Below are 17,289 nucleotides of genomic sequence, written 5' to 3'. Positions count from 1 at the left end.
CTGTATATTTTAAATCCGGACCCAAAGTAAATATTGTAAAGTGTATATAAATTGACCAAGATGTCAATATTTGCTTCTTAGCAAAACGTGCATTTTTCGACAGGAGCTAAGCTTCCCTACAACAGCAAGAATACATCGCAACGTTAAATATATTGATTATCTTTATGATAAATGAATGTCTTTGCATAAGTTTGACACAAAAAAGCTTAAGAAAAATATGCTTGGACACAGACCTTAGAATCAGACCTAAACAAATATAATAAAGCCTGCACCCTCGGTAATTAGCTTGGAATAGCGTCTTTCTATTTAAAATTATTATGCAATTTAGAAGATAAAAATGCTGTGTTAAACCTGAAAATGATGTAAAACCTAATGATTTGATACCGTAAGTTTTTTGCATCATTCTTGCAAAGGTGTTAAATAATCTTTAGTCAAAATAAGTGACCCCAGACCACGTTGGTGTAGAGATATGAAAAATGACAGATATATTGACACTGATAATATGGAAAATAAGAATCATTTTTTAAATTTTATTTTTGTTGCTTTTCAAATTACACAAAATAGGAACAAAATACAAAAATACATTATCAAAAATATACATAACATGCTTAAAATAAGTGAAAAAATGCAACAGAAAAATAAGAGTATAGTTTACATTCAGTTACAATTCTATTTATATATTTTATTAGATGTTTTTATATCTGCCTTTATTACTTTATATTTTTATAACTTAAGGTTACTTATAAAAGTTACTTATAACCTTGAGTTACATATTACATATGTAATATTCCTTCCTTTTTTCTCATTACAACCCTGTGAGGTGAATTGGCTGAGAGAAAATGATTGGCCCAAAGTCACCCAGCCAGCAGCACTAGAACTCATGGTCTCCTGTTTTCTAGCCCGATACCTTAATCATTAGACCAAACTAGCTGTTCTGGTCTCAATTGTGATTGCAAGTCCAGGACTACTTGTAGACACACTAGATCTGTAGATGGTATTTGCTTAATCAGTTGATCTCTGCATTTTTCCTCTTTGGTGCAAACCTACAAATTGAAGAACACAGTGATTTGCTCCACATCTCTTTTCTGCAATTCCTGCTGCTCAACTCCCCCGATTATTATTAGCTTGACATGATAAAATTAGGATTTTAGAAAAGTCCAACTACGTGACATTCAAATAGCAAGCTTTCATATTTCAGCTGTATAAATTGAGGGGGATGGGAGAAGAAAGTAGAACATGCCATTAAAGTTCGAAATCTGCAGCTGTGTTGGCACCTGGAAGATGGTTCAGCGCAGCAGCCAATCATGCTTTTTCATAACCCTAACCCTAACCCTAACATAGTCTCCGAGGTAATATATCTTCTGCTTGGAAGTCCAGTGTCAAATACCAAGAGAAAAGGGGGCTCTAGTTGTTGCTTAGCAGCACCTATCCATGCCAAACTAGCAGACATGCAAGCTGTGGTAACATTATCTGAGACAGGCTGCGTTGCTCCATAATTTTTTCGGGTTTGCATATTAATATATGCAAATATCACAATACAATTCGTGTCTTTTTTTGCAACTCATGTTTTGTCAATGAACACTCTTATCATCTGCCGTCCAATCCATGTGGGTTGCATCACCCCTCTTTTGTGACCTGGTTATGGTTGAAATATAGGTAGATGGTTCCACATCGAAGCCCGCGTAGCCGCCACCTCTCTCTACCTGGGCACAAGATGGAGGAAAAAGTAAATCAGTGGCTGATCTTTTTCAGCAAAGTTGGAAAATACGCCGCTTTCCGTCTTCCAACCTCGCTACCATTAGGAAGGACAGCGTGCAACCTCGGAGGAAAGAGATGAGCGATGCAACGCGGAAAGGCTGCAAGGCGTAACCACCCCTCTGCTCCTAGGAGGCCGTGCGCAAAGCCGGAGCAGCAACTAAGTTGCGACTGTCGTGAACGCTGCAAAGACCGGGCTGCGAGCGGCTCTGGAACTCGCGCAAAACTGTCCGCGGAGTCCCTGGGCGGGGGCGGAGCAGAGTTGCACTGCGCTTCTTCGGTGGGCTGTGCCTGGAGAGCGGGAAGTGAGCTCAGGCGCAGAGGAAATCCCGCCTGCCCGCGCCCGGCCTGTGTGTTGTGCTCTCCGTGTTGGCGACGCCGAGAGCGAGATCGGCGAGGCGCTTCTCCGGGGGTGGCGGAGGGGCCGGCTGCGTCTGCGAGGGAGACATGTCGGATCAGGTGGGAGGCTCGCGCTGGGCAGGAAGCAGCTCGCAGTCGGCCGCCCCAACCGCCCCGCTGAAAGGCGCCCGGGCAGCCCGCAGGCGGCCAGATGGGGCCACAAGAAGCCGGGTCCCCTCGGCCGGAGGGGCTTACAGGCATGGGACACCCCGCTCCCCTCGGCGAACCTAGGCCGGCTTGGCCTCTCCGCATCCGTTTCGTGCCCCGCGTTTAGCCCTCCTAACGTGCTTCCGGGCCATGAAAATAGAATCGCCCCGATCCCCCCGCGGTAGAGATCGGAGTTGGCTCCTATGTAGGAAGCCCATCGGGAGAAATAACAAAAGGCCAAAGTTTCTGTTTGGGCTCCTTTTTGTCTCTTTCCCCCCTCCGCGACCCCGCTTCTCGTTCGATGCGGCTTTCATTCCAGTCTTGACTTTCAGAAAAGGGGGCGAAATTTCTTTAGAAACGACCACGATGATCGTAAAGGAATCATTGTTGTGAGATGTTCTGCAAGGCTGCTGCTTGCACCGGGAACATCAAGACTTGTTCACCCGACCTGACATTTCCTGTTTCGTTTACTCGAAGCATGTTTTGGCAGGATAGCCTTTTTTTAATTGCATAAATTTTGACATTAGTTGAACAAAAATCACACTAGAACAAAGATACGGCAGCATAGCCTTTTTGTTGCATTTGTATGGCATACTAGAAGAGAAATCCATGCAGTGGCCAGACGGAGTAAAAACCGCTCTCTTTAGCCATTAATTCAAACGGAATTAGAAATTAAATGTAATGGCCCAGTTTTATCATTGGACTGTCTTAATAATATTAGCTTATACCTATTATGAGTCTTTGCTTCATGGGGCCCTTTTCAGCCAGTGTGAGCAGGAATTTACAAAAGGTTGCTTTCAGTTTCACTTCCATGCAATTAATTGAGGATTGTGGATTATTTTAAGAACAATATAGTGGCAAGGTCAATTGGTAATCTGTGTTTTAAAATTGTCTTGCTTCAGGAAATAGTAATTGGAAAGAGTTAAATATAGTAGGGCAAACTTCCAGTCTCCTTGCAAGCAAATGGAGATTCAACATGGACCCAGGGCTCATTCATATAATGCTATCATAAAGTGTTATATTTGAGCAGTTGGACTGTTTTATGAATTTGCATAGGGAATCCCTATCTTTTAAAGTGGGGAAGAAATTGGGCTGTTAATTTTTTTAAAAAAACTATTGTCTCTAAATATTTAAATCAGTGATGATATTACCCCAGTGCCATGTTAGTCGGTAATCCTGCATTTCAGATTTTCTTCAGTATCAAAAGGAAATAGTACTGGTTATATTTTTATGCTGCTGCTGCTGCTGCTGCTGCTGCTGCTGATTATTATTATTATTATTATTATTATTATTATTATTATTATTATTATTATTATTATTATTATTATTATTCTTTGTATAACTTTGTTAATTTACATTCATAGTCAAAGAAAAAGGCACCAAATACTGTCCTCACATGTTTTCTATAGGGTTCCAGAGCACTAAATACTAGAGAACCTTGAAGTCAGTTAAGATTTAGAACTGCCCTGTCCCATGATTTCATTGAAGTATTTCATGGAATTTTTTTTAGTTAGAACTTACAAGTTTCAGAATATATACTAAATAGGAATGAAATTGAATCAGTAAGAAGACCATTAAAAGCAATGTAAATAAATATCCTGTTCTGGTACTTTCTGAACTACGGTATATAAAATTGAAACTTAGAGGTCAAACTCTCCTCTTCAGAGAAGCAAAAGGAGATTTACATTTAATTAGGCACTACCAATAGATTGTTTTCCCTGTGAATAAGTAGACTAGGTTCATTTTATGTATTTACTGTATTTTTAGGTACTTGCACATTGTCTGCATCTAGATTGTGACTAACAGAAGCCTCTTATTCACTATTCATTGCAAAATAAGCTGTAATTTAACTATGTTCTGAAGTGAAGAAAGGCTAAGCTTGTTTATTTCTAGCTATATTTTATCTTGTGATTTGAATTAAAGGAGCAAATACAAGTAGTCCTTCACTTATGACCACAATTGAGCCCAAAATTTCTGTTGCTAAGCAAGGCAGTTAAGCAATTTGTGCCTCATTTTATTACCTTTTTTGCCATACCTGTTAAGCAAATCACTCCAGTTGTTAAATGAATCATGCGGTCATTAAGAGGAACCTGACTTCCCCCACTGATTTTGCTTGTGGAAGCTGGCTGGGAAGGTTATCAATTGTGATCACATGACACCAGGTCAGTGCAACTGTCATAAATACATGCCAGTTGCCAAACACCTAAATTTTGATCACATAACTATAGGGATGCTGCAAAGGTTGTAGCTATTGACAACTGGTCATAACTCACTTTGACCTCAACTTACAACAATTCATTTAGTGACTGTTCAAAGTTAATACAGCACTGAAAACAGAGACTTAAGACTTTTTCACAATACTGTTGCAACAACCCCATGGTCACAAGATCAAAATTCAGATGCTTGGCAAATAGTTCATATTTATGACAGTTACACTGTTCCGAGGTCATGTGATCACCTTTGTCACCTTTTGACAAGCAAAATCTATGGATAAGCCAGATTCACTTAACAACTCTGGCAAGAATTTTGTCCCATTTTGTGAAACAGGACAATATTCATTTAACAATTCTCTCACTTAGCAACAGAAATTTTGGGCTCAGTTGTGATTGTAAATCTAGGACTGACTACCTGTAATCATTTCTTAGATTTTGAAGATTGGACCAAGCACCCAGACAGCTATAATTTTGCCCATTGAGAGTATTTCAGTGATTTTTCTTCTCAGTTTCGTAACTACATTGATTATCATATAGGTATTAAAATTGGAATTTAGAGCCTTTTTTGAAGCTCTGAATTGATGCTTTATCAAAAAATATAATCAAGTATAAAATGAATGAAATTAGAATTCTAAAAATTGGGAATTGTTTAGTACTTTGTAGCATCTTAGTTGTAACTTTAACAGATACTTTATATTTTTATTAATGAAGCTAGTCATGTTGAGTTTATTTTATGTTCTTCCTCTCCCTCTAATCTTGTCTGAGGAGAACAAAAGAGCTAGAGGAAATTCCAAAAAAATCTTATTATGAACTAATTCACTGTTAATATGCAAAAAAGAGAAGCATGAAAAGAATATTCTCATAGTTACCATTTTTTATTGCAGGAAGCCAAACCTTCAGCAGAGGATTTGGGTGATAAAAAAGAGGGAGAATATATTAAACTTAAGGTCATTGGGCAGGTAAGTTCTAATGTATTCTAGTTAACATTTATCCTTCCTAAATTTATAGGTATAACCATATAGATAGAGTTATACAGTACATGAGTTTTTTTTCTTTCTAATACTTTCCTGCAAGTACAGGGTCTGCCTTTTTTTGTCTTCTAAAATATGTTTTAATGTAGTACTGTATATATGTAGACTAGTAAATAGTGTTTGCATTTTGTAAACATAAGTATTCTTGCATAAGAGGACTCTACAAAAATTTCTTAACAGTCCTATCATAATCAGGAGTCTGATTTTGTATTAAATTTGAGCTTTCCTGGAATAATCAAGTTATAAATTCTAGAAGCAAAAACAGATGTAGCCATTCTTCTATGCATGCTTCTAAAGTAGACTTTGAAAAATAAACAGGTTGATGAATAAGAATCAATGTGTTAAGAGTTTTTATGTTTTAAAATCACAAAAATGTTTCCTATAATAGGATATTTGAAACATTTTGAGCTTTGTTGCAAACTCGGAACAAAATGTTATTGTGTACTTCATAATTCGTTTTATTTTTAACATTGTTTTTATAATGGAAGATTATACTTAGAAGTTTATATTTCAGCATGGATTCAATGGTAATAAAGAATCTGACAGTAAAAATCTATTACATTTACTTACCAAATCTATATTAAGTTACTTACTTACACTTTACCTACAGAAAAGTTTTTATTAAAATATTTTTATTAATAAGTAAGAATCAACAATTAAACCTTGCTTTCAGGCAGATTTCAGTCTGTCTTTTATGTCCAAAATGGTTCTTGATCGCTGAGCCCATGTTTAAAAGGTTTCTTATTCCTAACCCTATTGCAAGCTAGTGGCAGTAGGGATGTAATCTCTTTTATTGGAAAATGATTTCCCTAAATCTCTTATGTGTGGAAGAATTTAAGAAAAAGCAAATTGTGAGATGTAAGAAAGCTTGAAACTCAAGTGTGGAATGACACATTCTGTTATATTTCAAGCATAGTTAAGGAATTTAAGGAAAAAGTATTGGATCCAAGCTCAAAACATTTTACATATCTATAATAAGTGCCATTTTAATACTATATAGAATTATATTTTGTGTTCAATTTGCAGGACAGCAGTGAAATTCACTTCAAGGTGAAAATGACAACGCATCTAAAGAAACTTAAAGAATCATACTGTCAGAGACAGGTTTGTGACTTGAAGTTTTCCTTGCTCACATGATGTTAAATATAAATTGTTCAATTTTATGTTCCTCTGCACCTGACTGAATGTATTACTACATAATTCAAAAATTAAAATAAAGAAATGGATGGTAGACAGTATCTGGGTTTTTGTTCAATCAGTTTAAATTGACTTTCTCCATTTCTCTTTGTTTAGGGAGTCCCAATGAATTCACTCAGGTTCCTCTTTGAGGGTCAGAGAATTACTGATAATCATACTCCAAAAGAGGTAAGTATTCTTGGAGATCAATTCCTAGTACTGTTTGTAGTTATTTCAGTATTTTATACCTTTTTGGCAATAGCTATTCAAAGAAGTTAGATTGACCCAAAACAAGCAAACAATCCAAACCTGGTTATTTAAGAGTAGAAATGAATTTATTTAACAAAGTGAATTTCCATTTTAAATTACCGTATTTTTTTATGTATAAGACACATTTCCCCGCTCCCCAAAAAAGTGGGTGGAAATTGCTGTGCGTCTTATACAGCAAATGTTGGTGAAGCCCCGCCCTCCTGCTGGCCCCCACCCGCTGGCCTCTGCCTCCCAGCAATTTACCTCCTTGAAGCAAACAGCCTGGTCAGCTTCAGCACAGCCTGATTTAGAACAAGCAGCTGATTGGCGGTTGGATTGGTCTCCTAGAATACCGCCTATCAACTGTTCCAGGCTGCAGAGATTGCCACCGCCCATCGCCGCTGCCACCTATCACCGTCTCTGCGCGCCCCATTTTTGTCCACCATGCATCCTGTTTTTGGGCTGTTCCAGGTGGCGGGGATAGGTGGTGGCAACGAAACAGGATGCGCATAGGCCAAAAATGGCACATGCGGAGGCCAAAAATTGGTGATAGGTGGCAGCAGCGATGAGTGGCGACGGGCGGTGGCAATCCCTGAAGCCTGGAACAGCTGATAGGCAGTATTCCGGGAGGCCGATCCAACCGCCAATCAGCTGCTTGTTCTAAATCAGACTGTACTGAAGCTGACCAGGCTGTTTGCTGCAAGGAGGTAAATTGCGGAGAGACAGAGACAGAGTTTCCCCCCATTGTTTTCTTCCCCAAAAGCTAGGTGCATCTTATAGTCCAAAAATTATGCTATATTACTGAATTGAACAAAGCTTGAAGAAACCTGGGGTGGACATTTGCTTTGAAGAATTGTCAGCACTTTTCAGTTATTGCAGTACAAAACAAAATTCTGCATATTTATTATTTATAAACATCTATCTTTTGTACCAAGTTCTTAATTGTTGCATCTTAAGCTTCTAGAAAAATTAAATTAGATTCTGGATGTCTCCTATCTCATATAAATGTATTAAAGAGTTTGTACTACACAAAAATATTCAAGACATGTTTTCTTGAAAAGCAACTCCTACTTCCCATATGTCCAAATGTGAACTATGCTTTAATGTCCTCATGTTTGACAAGGTTCTCCAGAATTGTTCAAAAACATTTGACTGGATAGTGTTAATCTATAAAACATACAATTTCATTTTCTGGCAAACAAAAATAATTGATACTGATTCACTGATTTAAAAAAATTCTAAAGTTCCCTTGATATACAGTTTTAGATATCTATTGTACATGTATTTCCTTTGGCACAAAATTAGAATATCTAGTCATTTTTCATCTGTATGTATATTAGAATGTAGAATGGTGAATAAATTTTGATTAAATTTACAGAAATGAACGTTGCCTGAAAGGGCACATTCTGAAGGTTAAATTGTGGCTCTGAAATTGTTTTGTATGACCCAAATGGATTCAAATAAATAAAAATTATGTCCCATTATATTATAGAACTTATTTTCAAGTAGGTTAGTTAAAACCTTTTTACAGTTAATACAGTTCAATACAGTTCTGTTTGAATTGTAAATTAAAGCTTGTATGTGTAATTCATGTTTTGCTTTTGCTGATTCCTGACGGAATAAAATATATCACTTTCCAGAAAATGAGGTCCAGATATTTTAAAGGTAGCAAAGTGCTATTAAGAAGCCTTTCTTGCAGGTGCAGTCCATGTGATTATTACTATGACAGTTCTGTTGGATCTCTTGTAAAGGGCTTTATCAGTAACTTATAAAAGTTAATCCTAGATTTTTTAAAATATATTTTCTAAAAACTGAACAATTTTAAATGTTACCTGAATTAAGTGAAACAGCAGAATAACATTTGCATTTTATAAACTGATTTTAAAATTTATCCATTAAATTCGTAAGTGCTGGTTTTTCTTTCAAGAAAAAAAAAAATCCTCCAGGAGTTAGGGAAACAAATTGAGGAGAAATGCATTGGTCTTTGAAAATTGGAAGGCAGGGCACATGAAAAGTTATCTGTTTTCTTTCATATTTGGAATTTTGGATTCAACCTGTGTTCCCCTAAAATATATTTAAAATTGGTATCAGAACATATTTTGGATTATTTTATTAGGTAAATAATATAATTCAGTTTTGGGGATTTGAGTATATATGAACAATATGCATTGCTTGCTAGTTGACAGTGAGTAGTCAACTTTAGTGATTTAACCTACTAAGGAGGCTCAAACCTGGCTAGTATATGAAAGGGGAATCTTCAGAAAATGTACAGCTGTAGGCAAGACAGGACAGTTAAAAAAACTTCCTAGAAGATGGCAGTGGCAAACCATTTTGTTGCTATAAAAACCATGAAGTTCCCAGGAAATTGTAACTCTTATTAAATGTTTGTTCAGCATTTCTATCACTTAGAGAAGAACTTCCAGTTCCAATTACTGTTCTTGAGAGGACTATCTGTATACATAAAAACTGATAATACTAAAAAATTGACAAGGCACTAAAACGTTAGCTGCTGTTCCTGGAGTTACCACCCTGCATCTTTCCTACATTATCCACAAAGCTCATGAGAACGACCGTTTATTTCATTCTATAACTATTTATTAAATTTATTTGCCATCCATCTCAAGTGTGTGATTCTAGGTGACTAAGAATTAAAAAAAAGAAAATGATTACCCAAGCTCTGCAAAATATTTATAATCTATACAATTATTGATTTATTTTAAAATGTATATGATAATCCATTTTAACCAAGCTCATAACTATACTATCATATAGTTATGATGGTATAGTTATAAATAGCACTGCATTTCACAGAAGTCAATAACTTCTTCTCTTATGCATGGAGAAAGTGAAACAGATCTATAGCTTATATAAACAGTTTGATAATTATCTTACTATTGTGCAGAAGACTATAGTAAGATAATTTACTAAGAGTAAGTTACCAATATGTATGGGAATATTATTTTAATTTAAAATTAGGGCTTAAATCATGCTTTGTGGTATAAGATTTTTAATGAATGTGTATTGTGGCATATTTATATTTTTAAATAAAGTTTTAGTAAACCCGATACCTGCTGAGAATCTCTTTATATAAGCACTGTTTACTTATTTGTCAACTCTGCTGCTAGATTTTTCTGCAGAAAATCCACAAAATCAATGTGCATGGTGAGCATCCAATATGGCTGTATATTTTGGATTTTTAAAAATAAAATTGTGGTTCTTATTTTACAGCTTGGAATGGAAGAAGAAGATGTGATTGAGGTTTATCAGGAACAGACAGGAGGCCATTCAACAATTTAGAATGTTTGTTTTTTTCCCCTTTCCCTTTATCCTTTTTTATTTTTAAATAATAGTTCTTTTGTAATGTGGTATATAACACTGAATTAAAACCAACACCACATTCCTATGTTTTAAATATTATTTCCAGTTGTCTGTTTTGAATTCTTGTGCTCATTATACACTGTCATTGTGTCAGACTTTTGTGATCCTACTGCAGTTGTACTTCCCAATTTTTCCCGTTTCCTCTTTAGAAAAGCAACTGTCTACACATGCAGTTACATGTTGGCAAGGGTCATGAATCCAAGCCTTGACTATTTGGCAGTGGGCAGAGGTTTCTACTATTGACGTTGGCCTGAAATTTAGGTGTGTGACTTTTATTTGTGGATTTTAAGAGAAGAAGATACAGAAACTTTTTGAAATATAAACAGGAGGATTGTGTCCTAATATTAAGAAGAGTTTTCTGTAGATTTTACTGAGAAGTATCCAAATACTGATGGCAAAAATGTAGTTTCTTTATGGTAACATTATCTTTGAAATGGCTTCACTGAAGATAACATGGAAATTGTTTGGGGTTTTGTCAACAGAAGATCCTAGGAAAGTTCTAATTAATGTACACCTTCATGCAACAAGAGTAATGATTTTTATGTTGTACCTTTTATGTTTGCCTGGAATGTGGTTTTTCAATGGACATAGATTGTATTGGCTTCCCTTTAAATAAATAAGAGGAAACAAATTCATAAACCTTTGCATTTTCTTTTAAGACATAGATTTGGAAGATTATTTTAAAAGCTAGTGAAGAATATTTAAAGAAGATAATTTTTTATCGATGCTGGAGGATGTTACACAGGAAAAAGATTGATTCACCTTTGAGAATTGAACACTTTCCCTGCTGCTTGCTCTCAGTATATAAGTAGAAATCAAGAATTTATCTTTAACTGGGAGTTGTATTTTGTAATGTGTAGCTCTGGAACTCTGAAAATTAATGGTAAATGAAGAATAAATATGGAAAAAATAAAAATGCTATCCAAACACCTTCATTGGTGTTTAAAAAACAGGGATGTATATTGGGACTCAAATTAGATATGAATAAGCCCTAACCTATTGATTTCAATACAAGTTAACTCTACCTTGTAATCTATATTGGGTCATGGATAACCTAGGTACTTTGCAGAGTTACATGCATCCCATATGCGTGCACTACCGGTATTAGTGTGATAAAGGTTAGAGACACTGAAAAAGCACTGATCTAAAATCAGTATCCTCACTTTTTAGAATTCAAGTTTTTCTTTTGACTTCAATCGGTTCAGGATTGAAGACCTGGCATTAAATCCTGTTTGTATAGAGAAGTAAACTAGTTGATTTTTCAGACAGCTCCCATTGGCAATCTTAGAGTGTAAGTACCTCTGAAAATAAGTTAATTTTCTGGAAATAAATTATTTGTGTTTGGAAGTTACGTGAAATAGTGTTCTGGAATGAGGCCTGATCAACAAAACCTTTTTTTTCCTAAGTGATTGTCTAATTCAAAATGTTCTATCTTCATATCTCTTTTAGCCAATTGCAGAACTGTCAGAAAACCTGTCAATGCTAGAAAGATTCTTTAGCTCAGGTTTGCAATATTGATGGCAGGGCTAGAAACGCTGCTCTACCTCGGGTTTATTTTTGTTGCCAGGGGAAAGGGAAAGGTCAGAAATTAAGACTGCAATGTTCTTAAGCATTCTTTAACAAACCATTTAATTGTATTTAATTTTCAGGCACTTAACTGTAAAGTGTTAAATGGATCTTCTCCAATGCTTGTAGTTTCCATGTCCCACTTCTGATGCCTTTTTGTACGCATGCCAAACTTTTTTTAAAAATTAAAACTTGTTTTCAAAAATCAAAATCTGGACTTAAGTGTTATCCATATCTTTAGCATTAAACATCTGAATGAAGTCAGTGGGAAAGATTTGTAACTTGATCCTTGTAACATGATTATTTGTCCCTTACACTGCAGTTCCTCCTAGAGGGCGGGCAGCAATTTGCAAGAGAAAAGTTTTAAATGTCTACAATAAAACGCATAGTTACTAAAGAATAAACAATTAAAAAAAAGGCTCCTTTTTTTAAAAAATAAAAGTAATAGCATAATTAGTCTGAAAGAAAATTTGGGGTCCAGCTGAACTTGCTTTAGAACTTCTGCAGCTGAGAATTCCTTACACCTGAGCAGTACATTACACCAAACTAATTTCTAGGACCATAAAAATTCATTCACAGTGAAAACACAAAACACCGCAGAAATGAGAATATGAATCATGCTCTTAGGTTGTCTCTTAAATAGAAATCCCAAGGTCCCTATTTCTGGAGATCACCTTGCTATTTCAAACGTGTTATTCGTCAGGAACATCTATATTTCTATTTTACAAAATAAAAATATAGTTCATATCTTAAATTTAATCTCGAGATTCATAACCTAAAAAACAGTCTCTTATGCCTTAGGATTTTTCAAAGGAAAAAGCCTACTTGTAGCCTAAAAAAGAAGTAGCTAGAAGGATAGAGAAAAAATAATTTAGCAAGTTTAGAGATGAAACTGCATAGGAACCAATCAAAAGCAGGACCCACAGATGGCATTTACTACGACCCATCAACTGTGGTTGGGTCAGTGTTAAAGGAAGCTCAGCATGTTTGCAATAACAGCAAATAGATTATATTTACATATATCCACACACATCCCAGTATGGGTTAAAAATTATTTAGAACGTTGTCTAGATATGTCAGTACTTAGAGATCAGACAAAATTTGGAGAAAAGCACTTAGTAGTTCTACATTTTACTTCTTAGTCTGTTGGAAAACTTGTCAGAATGCAAGTTTGCTTTTATCAAACTACCCAAACAGATATTTGGGCATGGCTAGGACTTTAATCATCTTCTGTTGTAAAAAAAGGACGCTGGAAGTAGGAATAAACCCACGGACGCGAAATATCCTGTCTTCGATCCAGTCCACAGGCTTCTACAAGTAATTGATACTGAAATTGTTGCTCCTTCTCCAGTTCTGCCATTTGTCTGGAACCAGATAAATTAATAAAAGAAAATCTGTAATTTTAACGAAATTATAGGGAACAGATATGGAAAGTTGAAGTGGGTTGAAAAGCAAAGATCAGTCCCTAGCTTAGTGATGGCTAACTTTTTTGCCATTGCGTGCCAAAAGTGGGAGCGTGGGGGGGTTGCGCATGTGCCCATACCCATAATTCAATGTGCCCCCCCCCCATGCATGCACGAGCGACCCACTGGGCTCCCCCCACTTTTGGCAAGTGATAGCATGGTGGGCCCGGTAGACCCATTTTTCGCCCTCCCCAGGCTTCGAGAAAGCCTCTGGAGGCCAGAAATGGCCATTTGCTGATTTCTGGTGGGACCGGAAGTCCCGTTTTTCGCCCTCCCCAACCTCCAGAGGCTTTCTAGGAGCCTGGGGAGGGCAAAAACGGGCCTTCCCCATCCTCCAGAGGCCGGAAACGGCCTGTTTGCCAACTTCCGGTGGGCCTGGAAGGCCTGAAAATCAGATGCGCGCGCCGGAGCTGAACTAGGGCAACGCTCGCGTGTCCACTGATATGGTCCGTGTGCCACCTGTGGCACGCGTGCCATAGGTTCGCCATCACGGCCCTGGCTGAACAAGGAAGACATAGGGCAAGGGACTTCTTATAACTCATCCCCTGTTGGGACACAGAGCAGAGCTTCCTCATGACACCTTCAGTTATGGGCAAACTAGTTTCAAACTGAGTCTTTCTTAAATCTTGATCTCAAGCAATATGCAGCATTAATGCAATAATTACCAATTTGTAACTTATAAAATAAGAATTATAGTATGTGTTCCACTAAAAATCCTTGCCATAGCATTTGGGAGCAGCTAAAAATTAAAATTTCACAGGCAACTCACTGCCATTAACATTAAGCATTAATACTGACCAATTGGCAAAATTGTATTGCTAATAAAAGCCACTCTTCCTTATCACAAACTAGAGGAGCATATTTACTGGTAAGGGGCGGAACACACTAGGATGAATAGTTATTGGATGCCTGGACATTTAAATGAAAGACATAGCTTAATGGGTGAGGTGAATATAATAATGTATTTACTGGATGCAGGAAGAGGTTCTAATCTAGAAATGTGACTCAGTTCACTTAGGCTAAGTCTAAGAGGAAGACTGAAGTTATCTGACATTAAGTTAGCCTTCTGGTAGATCGAGTGCTATAACACCTGAAAACAGGCATCCTCCCATAATTCACTATTAAGAATGAATTTTTCCTAGGAAATTATGTATACCTTGAGAGTAATAACGCTTGCTTTCTTGCTTCTTCCAAGGCAACTCTAGCCTCTTCCTCAGCTCTTCTCCTTTTCTCTTCAGCCTCAAGCCTCATTTTCTCTTCCTCTTCTTTTTTTCTCTTCTCATATTCCAACCTTTGCTCCTCGGCCATTTCTGCTAGCTGTCGCCGTTCTTCCTCCAGCTGCACCTCTATTTCTTTCTGTCTGCGTTTTTCTGCTTCTAAGAAACAGAGAGCAAGTGAGCGAGTTAATAGCTATTTCTATTTCAGGAGAAATAAAGTAATTGAAGTGAAAAGATAGGAAAAGACTGTATTTAGGGGAAACTCAAGTGCATGATTAATTAGATTTATTGCAAAACATTTATATTTTTGCACTGTGGTGCACTGTGTGCTCTTGTGGGGATAAAACAGGAGTGTGGTGAAGTGGAACCAAAATAAACCTCTAGTTCAGCGGTTCTCAACCTGGGGGTCGCGACCCCTTTGGGGGTCGAATGGCCATTTCACAGGGGTCGCCAAAGCCCTCTCTCGCCCCCCCACGCCTTCACTCACCCTCACTCTCTGCTCTGTTGGATCGCTGGCCGTTCGCTTACCCCGACCACTCCCAATCTATTGCTGCCTCCTGAGTCCCAGCTGATGGCTAGAGGAAAAAAAATGTTTAAATTCTTGCCGCGGGGCTTCAAAGGGCTGCCCTAGAGCCAGTGGTGCAGCCGAACCATTTGTTAAATTGCTGGCTTGCCCCGCCCCTCCGCACCACTATTTATTGCCAATAAGTAGTGGTGGGCGAGGGGCGGGCGAGCCAGCAATTTAACAAACGGTCCGATGTTTTTTTGTAATTTTATTGGCCCGCGGAGCTTCAGCATAGGCTAATTAGCCCTTGATTAGATCGGCTCCCGACTCTCAGCTGATTTGCTCTCAGCTGTTTTGCTCAGGGCTCTGCTGCTTGTTTGCAAAGAGTGCTGGAGCAATTTTTTTCCCCCTAGCTATGCTGAAAAACGAAACTGAAAGTAAAGAGGCTGTTGGCTTTGCTGTTGCTGCAACGTTGGAAAATTAGGCAGGCAGATTTCTTTTCTTTTTCCTCACCAAAAAAGGTAGGTGCAAACAATGGGAAATTTAGGGAAAAAGAGGAGAGTTCAAGATTTTAAAACACAAAAGAAAAAAAGCTCTATTTAACTAGGGAATTGTAATAATTGAGATACTATTAATTGTATATTGTGTTGAAAGCAGAAATAGTTAAATTGTGGTTTGGAGGAATATATGGGGGAAATTATTTGGTTTATTATTGGTAAATATAATTAATTGATTTGTAAGAAATTGGATTGCATGGAAATAATTGGAATATTCATGTTCATATTGATTAATATACAAAAAAGGTAGTTATATAACTAATTGATTTATATTAAAATGTTGAATTTATATTAAACAACTGTAATATTACATAATTAACCAATGTGAGGATGGATATAAAAATAGATGACAATGGGAAGGGGTATAATATAGAATAGAAGGGAAAAATTGAATTTGATTAAGATTAGAGATGAGGATGAAGGGTAATATTGGTTTTTTTACAAACATAGATGAGGAATAAATATGGCAAAAAGGAAATATAGAAATTGTAAATTTAATTGAAATGACTAAACACTGTTTAAATTTGTGAACCGGCCAAATACTCTGTTCAAAGTGTTGGAAGAAATCTTCTAGGTTCTGCTCCAAGTGGGGAAAAAGACACTGGAAACATGGAGACTACTTGGAAAGATGGTTTAATGGTGGACAGGATCACATGGCTTGCGTTCCTGAACAGAAAAAGGCAGATACAGTAAATCCTCGGGTTTTTATGCTCTCTCTGGCTCTGCATTTCTTGGGGCCCTGAAAGAGTATCCTAATCGGTTGTCAGACTCCCAGGGGGTGGGGGTCTTAGCTAGCCTTGCTGGCTGATGGTCACATGTGCTTCCCAGGTCACATGTGGTGAGTTTCTGCTGCTATTGTGTAGAGGGCTAATCCTATCTTTGTTGGATCTTTGGCAATTCCTACTATGGCTCTGCCTGAAGGAGGTAGATCTTTGTTATGTAGAATAGACTGGCCCAGGCCTTAATGGCCATTGACAAAGGGTGGGGGCAGGAAGATGGGAGCTGCTTCAAAACATGCTTATCCCAGGGAAATATAATATTCTGCCTTTTTCATATTTCCTAAAATAATTCACCCTTCCAGGAAAGGGGTGGGTGCTAACTTCCTACAAAAGAAAATACATTGTATGTTTGTATGTGTGTTTCTAATTATTGTTATTTATTCATATTTGTTCTCTTTTATTCTTTAAAATTTAACAATTCATTCTTTATCTTAATATCTTTATATTTGTTTGGGGTTGGCTTTCTTCCCTTTCATCTTTTTTATTGTACAGCAATCTTTCTCCTCAAACCTACCACCTCTCTCTTTTCTTTCCTTCTTACTTTCTCTTCCTCCCTCTCTTCTTCTCCTCCCTACTTCCTCTTCTTTTCTCCTTCTCCTCCTCTCTTCCTCCCTCTTACCCTCACTCCTACTCTAATTTCCCTTCCCTTCCTTCATCCCTCTCTATTGCTGTATCCTTTTATGCATATGGACTACTCAGAGGGTTGAAAAAGTTATTTCTGACTGGTCCTCGCACTTTTGACCAGTCCTCAAACTTACGACTGTCCTCACATTTTATGTTTTTGCCCTATCTTGTCACCATGGTGAAGAGAAGCAGTTGTGAAATGAGTGACACGGTTGTTAAGAATGCTACAA

At 37.2% G+C, this 17,289-nt stretch overlaps 2 protein-coding genes and 1 long non-coding RNA gene across 6 annotated transcripts in view; 1 reads left to right on the top strand and 2 right to left on the bottom strand.

Annotated features, from left to right (window-relative positions):
- Nucleotides 1-150: 150 nt before the first annotated feature.
- On the bottom strand, nt 151-1,998 carry LOC148116623 (uncharacterized). Its single transcript, XR_015731189.1, has 2 exons — nt 1,797-1,998; nt 151-1,703 (listed from the first exon to the last, which is right to left on the bottom strand). It is a non-coding gene; the product is annotated as an uncharacterized LOC148116623 (long non-coding RNA).
- A 47-nt stretch (nt 1,999-2,045) lies between these two features.
- SUMO1 (small ubiquitin like modifier 1) lies at nt 2,046-12,125 on the top strand. The gene is made up of 5 exons (XM_034431015.3): nt 2,046-2,214; nt 5,399-5,473; nt 6,572-6,649; nt 6,839-6,910; nt 10,199-12,125. Exons 1-5 carry the CDS (start codon nt 2,203-2,205, stop codon nt 10,265-10,267), a joined length of 306 nt encoding a protein of 101 aa, XP_034286906.1. The 5' UTR covers nt 2,046-2,202; the 3' UTR covers nt 10,268-12,125.
- Nucleotides 12,126-13,033: 908 nt separating this feature from the next.
- KIAA2012 (KIAA2012 ortholog) overlaps nt 13,034-17,289 on the bottom strand; it is an 88,104-nt gene continuing 83,848 nt past the window's right edge. For all 4 annotated transcript variants that reach the window (XM_034430988.3, XM_034430991.3, XM_034430992.3 and 1 more), the window contains 2 exons: nt 14,534-14,753; nt 13,034-13,278 (listed from right to left, as the gene is read on the bottom strand). In XM_034430988.3, the coding sequence (XP_034286879.2) occupies nt 13,134-13,278; nt 14,534-14,753 (365 nt within the window). In that variant the 3' untranslated portion in view covers nt 13,034-13,133. The remainder of the gene's footprint in view (nt 13,279-14,533; nt 14,754-17,289) is intronic.

The sequence above is a fragment of the Pantherophis guttatus genome, chromosome 1 (genome assembly GCF_059756535.1).
Source record: "Pantherophis guttatus breed Tessera chromosome 1, ASM5975653v1, whole genome shotgun sequence".
Taxonomy (NCBI): domain Eukaryota; kingdom Metazoa; phylum Chordata; class Lepidosauria; order Squamata; family Colubridae; genus Pantherophis; species Pantherophis guttatus.
Note: the sequence above shows the minus strand (reverse complement) of the source record. Positions and strands in the feature narration are given on the sequence as shown.

What these genes read in the sequence shown, in the direction of transcription:
- SUMO1 (XM_034431015.3), top strand. An exon ending in AACTTAAGGTCATTGGGCAG is followed by an intron (nt 5,474 to 6,571) that starts GTAAGTTCTAAT and finishes TTCAATTTGCAG; the next exon opens with GACAGCAGTGAAATTCACTT. An exon ending in AATCATACTGTCAGAGACAG is followed by an intron (nt 6,650 to 6,838) that starts GTTTGTGACTTG and finishes CTCTTTGTTTAG; the next exon opens with GGAGTCCCAATGAATTCACT.